Source organism: Fukomys damarensis, unplaced genomic scaffold (assembly GCF_012274545.1).
Source record: "Fukomys damarensis isolate Sample0158 unplaced genomic scaffold, DMR_v1.0_HiC HiC_scaffold_24, whole genome shotgun sequence".
NCBI lineage: Eukaryota > Metazoa > Chordata > Mammalia > Rodentia > Bathyergidae > Fukomys > Fukomys damarensis.
In genome coordinates this window covers 47,050,234-47,064,773 of record NW_022900936.1, presented here as the reverse complement: position 1 = coordinate 47,064,773, position 14,540 = coordinate 47,050,234, and the positions used below count along the sequence as shown (strand labels likewise).

Here is a 14,540-nt window from a genome sequence, read left to right as displayed (position 1 = left end):
TGTACCAGCTCAGAAGAGGCTAAACACAGCATTTAGATATAATTCAAAAACGCAAAGGCACCTTCAATTTCCATTTTCACAGAGGATGAAACTGTTATTTTTACATTACACAGAAATTAGGTCACAATTCAACTTAGAATGATTTTAATATATGAAACTTTCATTGATAAAATTACTGTTTTTAATCAATATAATTTTTCTGAGTACATTTATTGTATCCTCATATAAATAAAATAAAATATTATGCTACATTTAAATCAAGGACATTTCTCTTCCAAATGACAAATCAGAAAATAAGTCTGCAAAATTTAATAAAACTTCACTTCACTCCTCTGCATGCAAAAGAGAAAAATATAGGTGGAGGGATAAAAGGAGGGCAGGGGAATGGGGAAAAATAAGAACCAAGATAACATCATGTAAAGGTACAAGATCCTCCTAATGAATGTAACTGTACTGTATACCTAAAATGTACCAATAAACCTAATGGAAAAAATAAGAGAAAATGTAGCCCCTAATGGTGTAAAATAGTATTTAATTGTAAATACCACAATAAAATTACATTTGGGTAACTAAATGTTGTTGTTCAAAGAAATGATAATATATTTGTAATAAATTTGTCAAACTTTACCAAATTGTTTGTAGTGCGAATTAGTAATTTTTAATGTCTTGAAAAGTAGTATGATAGCACCACATTAAAAACTAATTTGGAGCACTCAAAATTCTGTGTTGCACAATAATGATGGATGTATGTTATTATGATTGTTTAGGTTCATAGAAAGTACAAGAGAATGAACTAAATACAAGCTATGCTCTTTAGTTAACAATAATATATCAACACTGGTTCATCAATTGTAACACTTATTTCACATAAATACAATACAAATAATAGATGAAAATATGCACAGGTATAAGAAGGTATATAAGAACACTACACTTTTTTATGATTTTTATAAACCTAAAATTACTCTAAAAATTAAATATGTTAACTTTTTTAAAATTTAAAGCCACTCTGTAGCAAATTTTTTTTTAATTTTATTATGCCTTGTTAGTAAGGAGCTTTTAAATTTTGATTTAGCTCCTTAATTCAATCACCAATAATACATTTTTTGCAAACTGATTAAAATGAGAAGAATGCTAGCACCACCTATTTCACTTAGGGTCTGATATTTAAAAATTGGTTACCTTTACAACAGAATCAAAATATTAAAATCAGTATTAAATTATAAGCTTTTATTTAGCATCAGAGTTCAAAGAACTCTGTGAGGGTATGTCAGTGTCAACAACCAGGCTACAATCCCATTTCTAATGGTAAATGAAGACTTTAACAACAAATGTCCTCAATGCTGCAATTTTGAATTTTCATTTTTCTTCTTTTCCAGAAAGAAAATGGTTTAATTTCACAGAAAATAAAGCATCATTAAATCCCATGTTGACATGGGAATCTCACCTTTGTCTCAATTACCATAAATAATACTGACTCTAAATGGTTTACCTCAGTTCTCCCTCAGAAAGTTTCAAATATAAGTTAATGGATAGAGTTTGCAATCTTTCTAATTTTAAGTTATTTACATATTATTATTTTAAGTTATTTATCTAAATACTTTCACAACAATAAGAAATATCTGGCTGTTTTGGGAAAAATATTCACACATATTTGCTGATTATTATACAACCAAGTAACTTGGCAGCTTCTCTTTGCAGGAGAAAGTTTAGAAATGACAGAAAGGAAATCTTCATTCCAACATATTTTAATTTGTTGTTTAGAACTCTGTGGTGTCAGACTACAAAACTTATAAACATGATTTTTTAAATGTCTTTGGAAAATGTCCTACTACAATATTTATAGCTCATTATATTCAAAGTATAAAGCACTGACTTTTAAATCAGTTGCATGAATTATAACTCAATGCCATGATGACATGAATAATAATGCAAAAATCAGATTCATAATTTACAAAAATGTTGGTTGATAGATTGAAAAAATGATATTTAAATGAGGCATTTAAAATGGATGAATAAAAAATTTTAATCAACATGAAAATATCATTTGGGGGATTAATGTTACAGTTATAAATAGTAATCTATGTATTTTTCACATTTTGCTCCACCGTTGATATTTACATGACAAAAGTTTAAACAATGCTCTGCTGTCAATCCAAATGATTTCAGTTGTGAATAAATTGTCATTAGCCTAGGGCTGGGGATTTAGCTCAGTGGTTCTGCTGCCTGCTTTGCAAGCGCAAAGTCCCAAGTTCAAACCTTGGTGCCAAAAAAACAAAAAACAAAAATCAAACAAACAACAACAAAAAAACTATCATTAGCCAAACTCATATTGAAAACATTAACATATTCATCACCAAGGAAACCTCCAAATGAAGTATCATTTGGACTTTCCATAGCTTTATATCACAAAGATGTTATTCCCCAAATCTGACCCCATCCACAGCTGTACACAAAAACTATACATAAATATACATAAGTAAACGTAAATAGACACTTGGAGTAATTATTACTGAATCACTTTCCTGATATAAAATTTAAATCATGTATCAACTTTTCAAAAATTTAATGGAGTCTATAGTTAACTTTATGACTAAGATACATGAAAGTGGTAGGAAAGATGGATAAATGTTACCAAAGTATAACAGGGTTAACATGACTTTCAGTAGATTTTTATATGAAAGCCATCCCCATAAATGGATCCTCACAACAATGAAAGGGAAAATAACATCTTTCACCCATCTACTCACATTGTACAGGAGCAGGTTCAAAGTGCTGACAAATGTTCCATTGTTCTCTCTCACAGAAATAGCAGCTGAGGACCTAAAACAGATTGACAAGAGGGAAAGCACTGATGAGATTTTAAGTTAAATTTGTAGTTATTTCTAAATGTTATATTTCAGGCAATAAAAACCTGGCATACTTTTTACTAGACCTATAGTAGGTATATTATTTAAAATCACCAAATAGATAAATAATAAAAAATTAAATTTTATTTTCACATTTTCCCCATCATTTTGCTTTCAACCGAAGTAGTTATTGCTTTGCTGTTATGATCAGCTATATCCATTTTTTGAACAGAAACAGAATAGATCCTCCATGTTACCTTGAAAGCAAGATTCAATAATAACTAGGACTTCATAATAGCGAATCCTAACATTGGAAAGGGAAGGTTTCCATACACTCACCCCATTTTGTGAAAAATATCTGACAAATTCAAGTGACTGTATTATGATGTGGATATAGCCATGTCTTGAAGTATGTTTGTACTTTGGAAATAGTAAGTGAAAATATGACTATAAACAATGACCTCAGTCCATGTCTAGAGCTCCTGGGTTACTTTCCAAGAGTATCAGGCACCCATCCATACACATCTGCAGAAGTCTTGGAGACTTCCTGGAGTCTGGAGTAGTGAAGTCCAACATGAGAGCATAAAGCAGGAAGAAATAGGCAGGGCCAGCAATGTAGTCATCAAAATTCCCTGCACACTAGAAAGAAAGCCTTCAGAACTACTTGAGCATCCCAATTTTAGGGCAAAGGAAAAATAAAAGCCAACACAGACATATAGGTAGGTAGAATTACACATAGAGGGTAGACATGCATACATACATACATACATACATAAATGCATACATATATAGCGCCAAAAGTAATATGGTTTCTAGTACATTGTTTGAGTTCAGCTATTTTCAACAAATCCTGCTATTATTATAAATGCCTTAAAAACAAAAAGGACTCAAAAATAAGGATATGAGAGAAAGCAAGAATAAAACATGAACTTACGAAGCAAGTTGGGTGTTATTAACCAGGTATTCCAGTGGATAACTACAGCTAAATTTGTAAAGAAGCCCAGGTAAATAACTGATGATTGTTGGTGGGTCTGGAGTATCAATGTATCCTGAAATATTTCCTATTTGTACTGAAGTTGTATTTCCATAAGAACTTACTCCAGGAATTGTGGATACCTGTTAGAATAATAGATCAAGCTCAATGATTAAATGGCTATATAAAAATCCAGGCACTTTATATGTAAATATAGCATTATACAGATCACCTTTTGGTTCTGATTCCATTATAACATGGCAGTTTTGGAATTATACACACATGATGTTGTTTTTAAGTAATTATATGTCTATAATTAAATGAAACAATATTTTAAAGACATACACATATTTCACAAGTAAAAGAAAGACAATATCTTCAGAGAATTACAATAAGTAAATCCAAAATACTTATCAATAATGTCAAGATTACTGTCATGGCTTAACAGATTCCTATTACTCTCACCACTGTTCCACACTGTTCGATATCTCCGGGTCACTACCCTTGACATCAGTGCTCCTAGCCCCAGGCACATTTTGCATCCTTCATCAGCTACCTCTCTCCTTATTTCACCGTAATACCTGTTACTCTTTCATAGAAGCTCATCTTCCCTGGTTAGCTTCCCCCAGGGCCTCCATCATGGAATGATTCACATATGAAAGCAAAATGTATGGCACAGGAGCCATCTGGTCCCTTGGTAGTTCTTTCAGCCAGCATCAGGGTTCTCCATGGGCAGAGAATGTCTTGTCTTAGTTCACTTTCACATCTTCAACACAGCGCTGGCATCATGACTTCAAAAATGAGTTTTGAACAAAAAATGAGTCACAAATTTGCCTGAGAATTGGTCTTCTCAGGTCATCTTATGTAAATCGTGGAGGTTCTCATTCTCTTCCTGGGTAAAATATTTCATAGGTGAGTTTCAGGGGAATTATGAACTCTTGGAAGTTAGGGGAAAATGTTATCTATGTTTATCTTTCTTTGAAACTGTTTAGCTTTCATTGGATTTTTTTGATCCTACTAAAATTGATGAACTACCATAAAAGGAATAATCAATAAATGTTCCTGACTCATGAAATGGAGAAGGTACATGGTATCTTTTCCCATCATACTAAATATAATAAACAATATAATGTTCAATAAATACTTTCAGCAGATATTGCTGATCCCTGTAATACTTAATTTTCAACAGCAGAAAAAACTACTCATGAATCTAAGAGCACATGGGCAAAGCTGAGGCGATTATTTAGCTAAATTACAAATAGAGCAAGTATCCTTGAAAATGATCACACTTGTATTCTAAATCAGTGACCTAGTAGTCTGCTTTTCTCATGCAGGAATGTCCTTGGAGCAGATTCAAAGCTGGTGACATCTGAGGAAAAACATTAAAAACAAGAAAATTTTTCCATCCTCTTACTGTTTGCCTGACTTGCTAGCTAAGCACAGCAATCCTATCTGTGAACACACACACACACACACACACACACACACACACACACACAGAGTAATTTCTATATTAGAGTAATTCAGCTTCATTAAAAAGGTAAAGTGCATACACCCAGAGAGAAAAAAATCACTTTTTCTTGGCTTTTTCCTGGATTATTTTCTCAGCAACAAAGCAAGCTTACTTAAATCCATCAAGAAAATGCTTTGGGGAACTGTAGGAGGAGGAGAAATACCTCTGATCCACACTGACTCCCTCCCTCTGCAAAGAAACAAGGCATGCAATAATCAACTTGCCTCCCTCTCCCTTAGGCCCACTTCATAACTTTTCTACACACAACTCAGAGAGATAAATAAACATTTTTAATAAAAAGAATCAACAATACCCAACCTTCGGGCATGAAAATGGTCATGGGCACAATATTCTACCTGCCCTTTGGGGAAAAAATAAAGACAGAAATTCAAGTAAATCTCGTTCCCTGTCTTCTAGCTCCCAACAGATCTTAGAAACTATGTCCTTCGAATCAGCAAGTCTTCTCTTTTAGTCCTAAATAGTAACTAATAAATGGTATAGAAGCCAATTTCTCCTTCACTGTGCTAAGTGGTCATGCACATAGATCTCTTTGTGTTTGCTATTATTTTCTAGTAAGATTGTACATAAACAAGCAAAATAAAATATAGTACTATGTGAATTTCAGTGCAAATAACATCCCTCTTGAAGTAATCATGTGAATTTACTTTAAATTCCCAGAGAATCAATTCCTTATTCAATTCTATTTTTGGTTCAGTGAATTAATAAATAAGTGAATAGTCACTAATAGTTCTCATTCAGAGTGGAAATGTTCACAGCTCTGTTTAAATTTTTTAAAAGACTGGAGAGAATGTACTATTAGAATTTCATAGGTAAGACTGATTATAATAAACATTTTAAAATGCAAAGGACAGTCCTACACAATGAAGAACTTCACAGCAGAAATATGGACAACTTTTTTCTATATAAAACACTGATGTGGATGTCATTGGCAAACATGAAAGAAGTTCCAAGTTCTCCATGTTATCTTTAACCTTCCTTTCTGAATGAAGTCACTGAAGCAAAATTGCCAAGTGGTTCACAGCCAAACTCATTAGAACTGCGTGTAAGATCAGATAATTCTGTAAAAAACCCAAAGAATATGGCAAGTGATAAACTGCAGAGAAGCTCGAGTCAGTGTGACTCACACAAAGAATGTTGTTCAGGAGCACAGAGGATAGTATGGCCTGAAACAAGGAAAAGACAAAAACTTGTCCAGTTTTACTGGAATTTTTTCCTTGAAAGATAGGTTGGGCTTCATATTTTGAAATATATTTATGACTCTAGATGAAAACACAATTCCACAGTAATCTTACCACTAAGTTGTTTCCACAGCCCTCCAAGGTGCTCAGATTGATGATGAAAATGACCACTGCTGGAAAGGTGTTGTTATTGATGAATCCCCTGCAGTGGGAATCCCCATGCCTTCCGTTCAGGGCCAGATCTGTTTCAGAATAACCGGAGAAGAGGACTGTGCAAAAATTAATCTTCATCGTAATGGTCTGCACCCCACAGTAGACATTGATGTCTCTCTCAGCTGAAATGAAAATAAGACACAAATGTTGGTCACAAAAAGCACAGTAGAGAGTACATGAAAAACTTTTACTTTCCTTGATACATTTATCATATGTTTAGCCTAAATTATTTTCTAGATTTGAATACATGATAATCATATGTGTAAATTATTAGGAAAAGTGGCCAGGAAAAACAGCCTTTGACTTAGTAATTTAGAGAGACATTTTTGAATGTAGAAATTATAGTTCACCTTTATTTCTTTGTGTCTGCTGTTCAGTGGATTATACGTCAGTCAAGTCCTGTTGAATGATAGAATTAAGTAGAAAATAACAGGTTGCTGAGGAAACTCAGAACCAGAGTAAATGAATTATTCAGATTTGTCTAGAGGAAACCTCAGTAAATGATACATTTTCACAACTATAAGGAAGAAGCAGTTTTCAAAATTCACCCTAAATCAAATTGTTAAGCACTTTTGTATATGTTAACTCATTGATGATGTATACAAAAAAGCCATCCAGCAGAATCTCATTCTATAGAGCACATATTAAATCACGTTAGAGAAAGGGAATGAAAAATAATGTGCTGGTATTATAAACTAACATATGTAGCAGACTCTGAAAGAAATTTTTGCAAATGACTATCCATGCCTCACGAAAAGAATGAACTAGGCACATAAATGTTAAACATCATTTGCAAGGTTTTTCCATGACTGTATGATTTATCAGTGATAAAGGTTCTCCTAGATCTGTAGAAGTGAGCACTCTCATGCAAACAAGCTTCTCTTGTGTCTATTATTTTCTAGAGATAATGAAGAAAATATATGCTGAACATGGAGAATTTGGCTGCTAGGCAACACCCCAGTGGCAGAGATTTTCCTTTATCAGTGTGGGTAATTTACAAAAAAAAAAAGATATGGTGAAATCCTAATTTCTCTCCTTTAAGACTTTATTTGGAAATGAAATTGTTATAGATTTAGTTAAAAGAAAAATTCATACTGGAGCAGAGTGGGCACCACTCAAATGTGACCAATGTATTATAAAAGGAATATGCTGTGAAGAGACAAGCACACAAGAGCACTGGTGAAGACACAGGATTGGAGTGATGCACCCAGAACCAAAGAACCCCAAGACTGTCGTGGCACACCACCAGCAGTAAGGGGTAAGACAAAGTTCTCCCAGACTCTCAGAGGAAGCTTGGCCCTGCCTGCCTTCATTTCTGGACTCCAAATCTCTAAGACAGTAAGTTTTAATTGTTCTAAATTAACCCAGGAGATAATAAGTTTCTATTATTTTAAATCACATTCTTTGTGTTACTTTGTTATGAAAGTGCTGGGAAACTAATAAAATACCTCACCACTTTTTAACCCTGTCTCACCAATGAAGCAAAAAATCTGAAACAAGAATCAGATTTGCAAAATGCAGAAACAAAAAAGAATTAATTATACTATCTGGAAAAATTATCTTGATTGTTCATAAAAAAGAAAACTGGACAAAATAAAATGTATTTTTGGCAAACAATAAGATGTTCACCTAAGAAATATGTAAGTGGAATTCAAGATTTTTAGCATAGAATAAATTTCCTTAAATAACCCAGTCTTAATTTAAGAATAGAAGTATTCAATAGCATATCTCTTTGGAATATTTATTGTCTATACAGCTTTTTTGCTAAGAACTGAGCCATATTTTAAAGATATCAATAGATCAATAAGAAATTTCTGTGATGGGTAGTAATTTTTAAAATCATGAAAATTATGTATAAAGAAAAATGGAAAATATTTTCCTGTACAAAAGTCAAGGAATAGGCTTAGTGTTATAGAATATTAAAAATAATATTCCTTTTGTACATAAAACAGTGAAATGACTTAATTAAAACATACTTTATCAACATAAAACATAACAAATAACTTTGAAATTTAAAGGACTATCTCTATAGCTTTCACCAACATTAATTGTTTTAATGCAACCATAATTTCTAAATGATGTTCTAAAATAAGAAAATTAGGGGCCGGGGATTTACCTCAGTGGTTCAGTGGGCTGCTTTGCAAGCGCAAGGACCCGAGTTCAATCCCCAGTACCAAAAAAATAAATAAATAAACAAATAAAATAAAATGAGAAAGTTAATTTAAAAATGTTAATTAAATATCTATGAACTTCAAAATGCATTTTAAACATATCAACTTTTTCTCCACTTACATGTTATTTCTTGGCCCATGCCATCATCATCTTTACCCTGGAATATTGTATTAACCTCTTCACTGGTCTTTTTATTTTCCACTTTTAACCTCCTTGTTAATACATTAATCCAATCATGTCAGCTTCTTACCAAGATCTTCAACAATTTTTAATTTCACCTATGCCAAAGTCTCTATCTTGAACTTTGTGGCCTAGCTACCTCTGTATTCTCATCTCTCTTTTCTATTAATATAGAAAAAACATAATTTCCCACCTGTTAGGCGTCAAATATGCCAAACTTGTATCCCAGAACATTGAGGAATGAAGTCACTGGCCAAAGGAGGAAGTTAGAAGAGTTTTATTGGAAGAATAGGGAGGAGGAATAGCTCCAGAATTTCCAGGAAGGCTCCAAAATGGAGAGCCACCAAATCCTTTTGTGGCAGGTAGTTTGTACAACAAAGTCACAGTGTGGGTACATGAATCAAACTGCCATCAACCCATAGGTTTAGAAGTATAGCTTCTTAGCTAATATTGATCCTACAGGGAAATAAGTAGCATAGCAGGGATTCATGGAAAGCACAAAGGTAGTTTTGAATGGATGGATCCAGATATTCTGGACACACACCTGGGCATCTGATGCCTGTCTGGACTCATCAGACCAGGTGGTGCTAACTTAAAGTATAATCTCAAGTTGCTGTTTAGACCTCAGTGAGTCATGCTGGCCTGGCTATTGCATCTCCATCTTGCACCTCTAGCCACAATCTTTGATGCCTTGATTTTTTCTGCTTACCTCCTTGAGGGCCCAATCCCTTTCTGTATATTAATTTCTATCTAATTTAGCTGCCTATAATACTATCACACTTGCCCCTTACATTTGTTAAACCAAGTGTCTTTCAACTGTCTAAAATCACAGTAAGAGATAGATGTCAGAATACTGCTTACCTTCTGAAGTAAATTTTTCTAGAGAAGGCCACAGGAAAAATTTAGAGGAGAGATAAAAGTGTTCTCTGTCTTGATCTGAGTGGAGGTCACATAAATGTATACAAATACTAAATTTTGATACTGTATTTTGAGAGGTGGTACATCTTATTATATAGAAATTATTGCTCAATAAAGTACTGTAAATATTTAAAAATCATGACACAGCTTTAAGCTTAAGATCTCAAATCAGTGCTTTCTTCTGCTTTAAATGCTCCTTCTGTGCACAAGACTTGCCTGAGCAATTCCTACTCATGCCTCAGGCTTGAAATTTGATTTCTTTCCACCAAAGACTTCTCTGATCCCAAATCTAAAGAATGCTACTTTGTCTATTGCGGTCATATTATTTTGAAATCACACGTGCTTTTGTATATTTGTCCAATAAACTGACATTCCCAGAAGGCAGGGAAGCTGTTATATTCACTGATGCACTCTGTATTTACACTTTATAATTACAGGATGTGCTGGAACAATATACTAGGGATTGAAAAAGTGTAGTCCTGTTCTCAAGTATTTTACAGTTTATTAGACATATTAACATGGCCCACATGACAGAACGGCTGTGGGGAGACCTATGACGTGGCAGAGAAAGCTAATCTAGACCAAATCAGCTGACCAGGGATGGCCTCATGGGGGAAGAAGGCCTTGATTTTAGTTTGGAGGCATTAGCTAAGTAGAGAACTAGAAAATTTATAACACAGAGTGGGTGATGTGAATAATAAAATATGCTCAGGCTGGGTTGGGAGCCAGACAATTCTATTTTCATTAGGAATTGAAATGCAAAGGAAAAAATGAAAGGGGATGAGGTAGGCACAGGTAAGATCATAGTAACTTCTATATATAAAAGGGTCTCATCAAATCAATGCCAAATCAAATCCTCAACTGTTAGAGAGATTACTAAGCATTTGTTTTATCCCTGCAAACAAATATCATTGCATTACTTGATATATTGGAAATATGCCAAAATGAATGCATATTAATAAATTTTTTAAAAGACGCATCATTTTCTTTAGCTTTAGCCAGACAATGACTTTAATTACGTATCCCTGTTTGAAGGGATGAATTGATGTTAGAACATCTAAACAAATGGAAACGATTGCTGTGTGCAGACGTAAAGCTGTCTTCTGTTTTGTGTTTTACAAGTGGAGACACGTAACCCCTGGTGCTGCCTGAATTCTCTATATACTGATCCCACTTGAAGATATGATAACAAATTAAAGGCTTTTCACAGTGTAAGAGAGATCTGTTCAAATCCATTCTAACTCAGCCTTCTAAAGACTTTTCACTATCCTTCAGAGACACATATTTTTTTCCTGGTTGTAGATACTAAAAGCATCCATTTAGCTCATGTTCACCATTTGGGAGGCTTTGAAGGGGGAAAAAGTATTTCAAGATACCTAAGAACAATTTCTCCCAAAAGAAGACATATTTTTTCAGAGTTACTGAAAAACATTCACTTTAACCTGCTAAATTTTGAGGATTTCAGTGTTCACAACTGGCCTGGATTGCAACATTCTTCTGTATGATACCTGAGTATTAAACAACCTAATGAGTTCAAGTCAATGATTAAAAGGAATACATATTATTAGGAATAATTTTAATATGCTGTGCTTAAAGATATTGAGGGTATAAAAGTATAAAAGTAGCACATCTGCTTATAGGTTAAGTGAAATTATATTACCAAAATGCCAATGTTTTCCTTTGACATTTTAACCAAGATGAACTTTTTAAAATTTATTTATTTATTTGATTTTTATTAGTACAAGTTTGTAGTACACAAGGATTATATTCACTGTAGGGAGTTGGTACATATACATAATGCATTTCAATTTCTCTTCCTTTTTTCCACCCTCCCTCCAATCCCCCCTTATTTTTCCAGCATCAGATTCATTATAAGACCTTATAAAGTTAACTATCATATGTACAGATTGAAAACCAGACTAATAGGCCAAAGAATATATAAAACATATAAGACAATTATACTAAAGTATACTTTCAGATACATTATACATGTCCATATAATATATATATCTATTGAATTTTTCATATAAGAGTAACCACGTATATTTAATCTCCTATGTTTGTATTACTTCGCTTAACTTATGATCTCAAGGTGCTACCATTTTCCTACAAATGACTCATTTATCTTTATGGCAGAGAATATTCCATTGTTTATATATTGCATTTTATTATTCATTCATCTGTTGATCGGCATATAAGCTGTTTCTGAGATTTTACTATTATGAATTGTGCTACTATAAATATGGTATGCATACGTCACTGTGGTATGATGTCATTAACTCTTTGGGGAAGATACCTAAAAGGGGAATAGCTGGGTCAAATGGAATTCTACTTTTAATTTTCTTTAGAAATCTCCATGCTAATTTCCATAGTGGTTGTATGAATTTACAGTCCCACCAAAAATGGAAAAAGATTCCTTTCTCCCCACAGCCTCACCAGCATTTGTTATTGTTGATTTCTTGATGGCAGCCATTCTTTCTGGAGTGAAATGAAATCTCAATATTCTTTTAATTTGCATTTCTTGAATGAGCAGTGATGCTGCATGGATTTTTATGCATTTTTTGTCAATTGTATGTCTTCATCTGAGAAATGTCTATTCACTTCAGATGCATGTTTTCACTTGGCCTATAAATTTGGAGGGTCTGATTTTATTTAGTTCTTTATAAATCCTAGATACTAGTCCTCTGCCTGAGGAGTACCTGGTAAATATTTTTTCCCATCCTGTAGGTTGTCTCTTCACTCTGTTAGTGACTTCTTTTGCTGTGCAGAAGCTTTTTAATTTGATTCTATTCCATTTGCTGATTCTTGAAATTATTTCTTATGCAACTAGGATTTTGTTCAAAAAATCTTTGCTTATACATGTGTCATCAGGAATTTTACCTATTTTGTCTTCTAGTCGACCAGCACTATTTGTTGAAGAGGGTATCTTTTCTTCAGTGAAGGAATTTGGCCCCTTTGTCAAAAATTACACAACTTGGTGTGGCTGGCATTGTTTCTCTATCTTCTATTCTGTTCCAATGATACTGTAGTCTGGGTTTTTCTGTTTTGTTTTATTTTGCTATTGCCAATAACATGCTGGGTTTTTTAAAATTAATTTTATTGGTACATTTTAGGTATACAATATAATGACATTCATCATTGGAGATTAATAACTTTACATAATATATCTTGATTCTTATTTTCCCCCTTCCCCTGACCTTCCTTCAACCCCTTCTCCCCTACCTATTTACAAAGACTTTGTTTCCATTTTTTCATTTTCTCATACTAATTCCATTCCCCTTTTTCCTTTCCACTACCTTTCCTACTTCCCCTTCCCCTTTGCACCTTTTCTTTCTATTTTACATTATCTCTTATACATTTTGATTCTTATTTCCACTTTCAGTTTCTTACATCAAACTATTCAATATTTACAAATGTGTGTCCTATTTATTTCACTTAAGAGTATCACCTCAATATGCATTAATTTAGCTATGAATGCCTCTAATTTCTCAATCTTTACAGATGAGTAGTACTCCATTTTATTAAAAACAAAACAAAACATGTTTTCTTTATCCAGTCTCTAGTTGATGGTTAATTGGGATGTTTCCATGTTTTAGCTATTACAAACTGTGCCAGTACAAACACGGGTGCACGTATATCACTGTGGTATGATTTTTTAAATTCTTTTGGAAACATACCCAGCAGATGGATAGCTGGGTCAATTGAGACCTTTAATCCTAGTCTTTTGAGGTATCTCCATAATGATTTCCATGTGGTTGCACCAGTCTGAATTCCCCCCAACAGTGGAAAAGGGTTCCTTTTTCCCCAGAGCCCCTCCAGCATTTATTATTGGTTGTTTTCATGATAGCAGTCATTTTTTCTGGGGTGAGGTGGAATCTCAGTATTCGTTCATTTGCATTTCTCAAAAGACCATTGAATTTGAGTATTTTTTCATATGTTTCTTTGCTGCTTTTACTTGTTTGTTTAAGAAATGTTCGTTTCAGATGCCCATTTTTGGATTTGGCCTTTAAATTTGAGAGGTCTGATCTTTTTAAATTCTTATATATTCTAGATAGTACATCTTTGTCTTAGGAAGAGCTGGTAAAATTTTTTCCCAACATTATGGATTGTCTCTTCATGCTGTTGGTAGTTTCTCTTGTAGTACAGAAGCTTTTTAATAAGAAGAGATCCCAGTTGTTGATTCTTTGTGCTGGATCCCATGCTACTGAGGATTTGTTTATAAAGCTTTTCCTATGCCAATGTCTTCAAGAGTTCTACCTAACTTATCTTCCAGACAGTTTAGTGTTTCTGTTTTAATATTTAGATCTTGAATTCATTTTGATTTTAGTTTAGTGTATGGTGAGAGATATAGGTCTAGTTTTAATCTTTAGCAAGTTTAAACCCAATTTTTCCATCACCATCTATTAAAGTGGCTATCTTTCCTCCAGTGAGGGTGCTGCCTCTTCTGTCAAAGTTGAGGTTGCTGAGTATGTCTGGAGTTGTTTCTGCATCTTCTAATCTGTTCCACTGTTTCTCTGGTCTGT

The 14,540-nt window shown here is 33.5% G+C and overlaps 1 protein-coding gene across 1 annotated transcript in view; it reads right to left on the bottom strand.

The window, feature by feature from the left end:
• Zpld1 (zona pellucida like domain containing 1) overlaps window positions 1-14,540 on the bottom strand; it is a 40,832-nt gene that overhangs the window by 15,610 nt on the left and 10,682 nt on the right. Inside the window, exons 2-4 of the mRNA XM_010614578.1 lie at window positions 6,649-6,869; window positions 3,784-3,965; window positions 2,751-2,823 (exon numbers count right to left, since the gene is read on the bottom strand). Coding sequence (XP_010612880.1) covers window positions 2,751-2,823; window positions 3,784-3,965; window positions 6,649-6,869 — 476 coding nt within the window. The remainder of the gene's footprint in view (window positions 1-2,750; window positions 2,824-3,783; window positions 3,966-6,648; window positions 6,870-14,540) is intronic.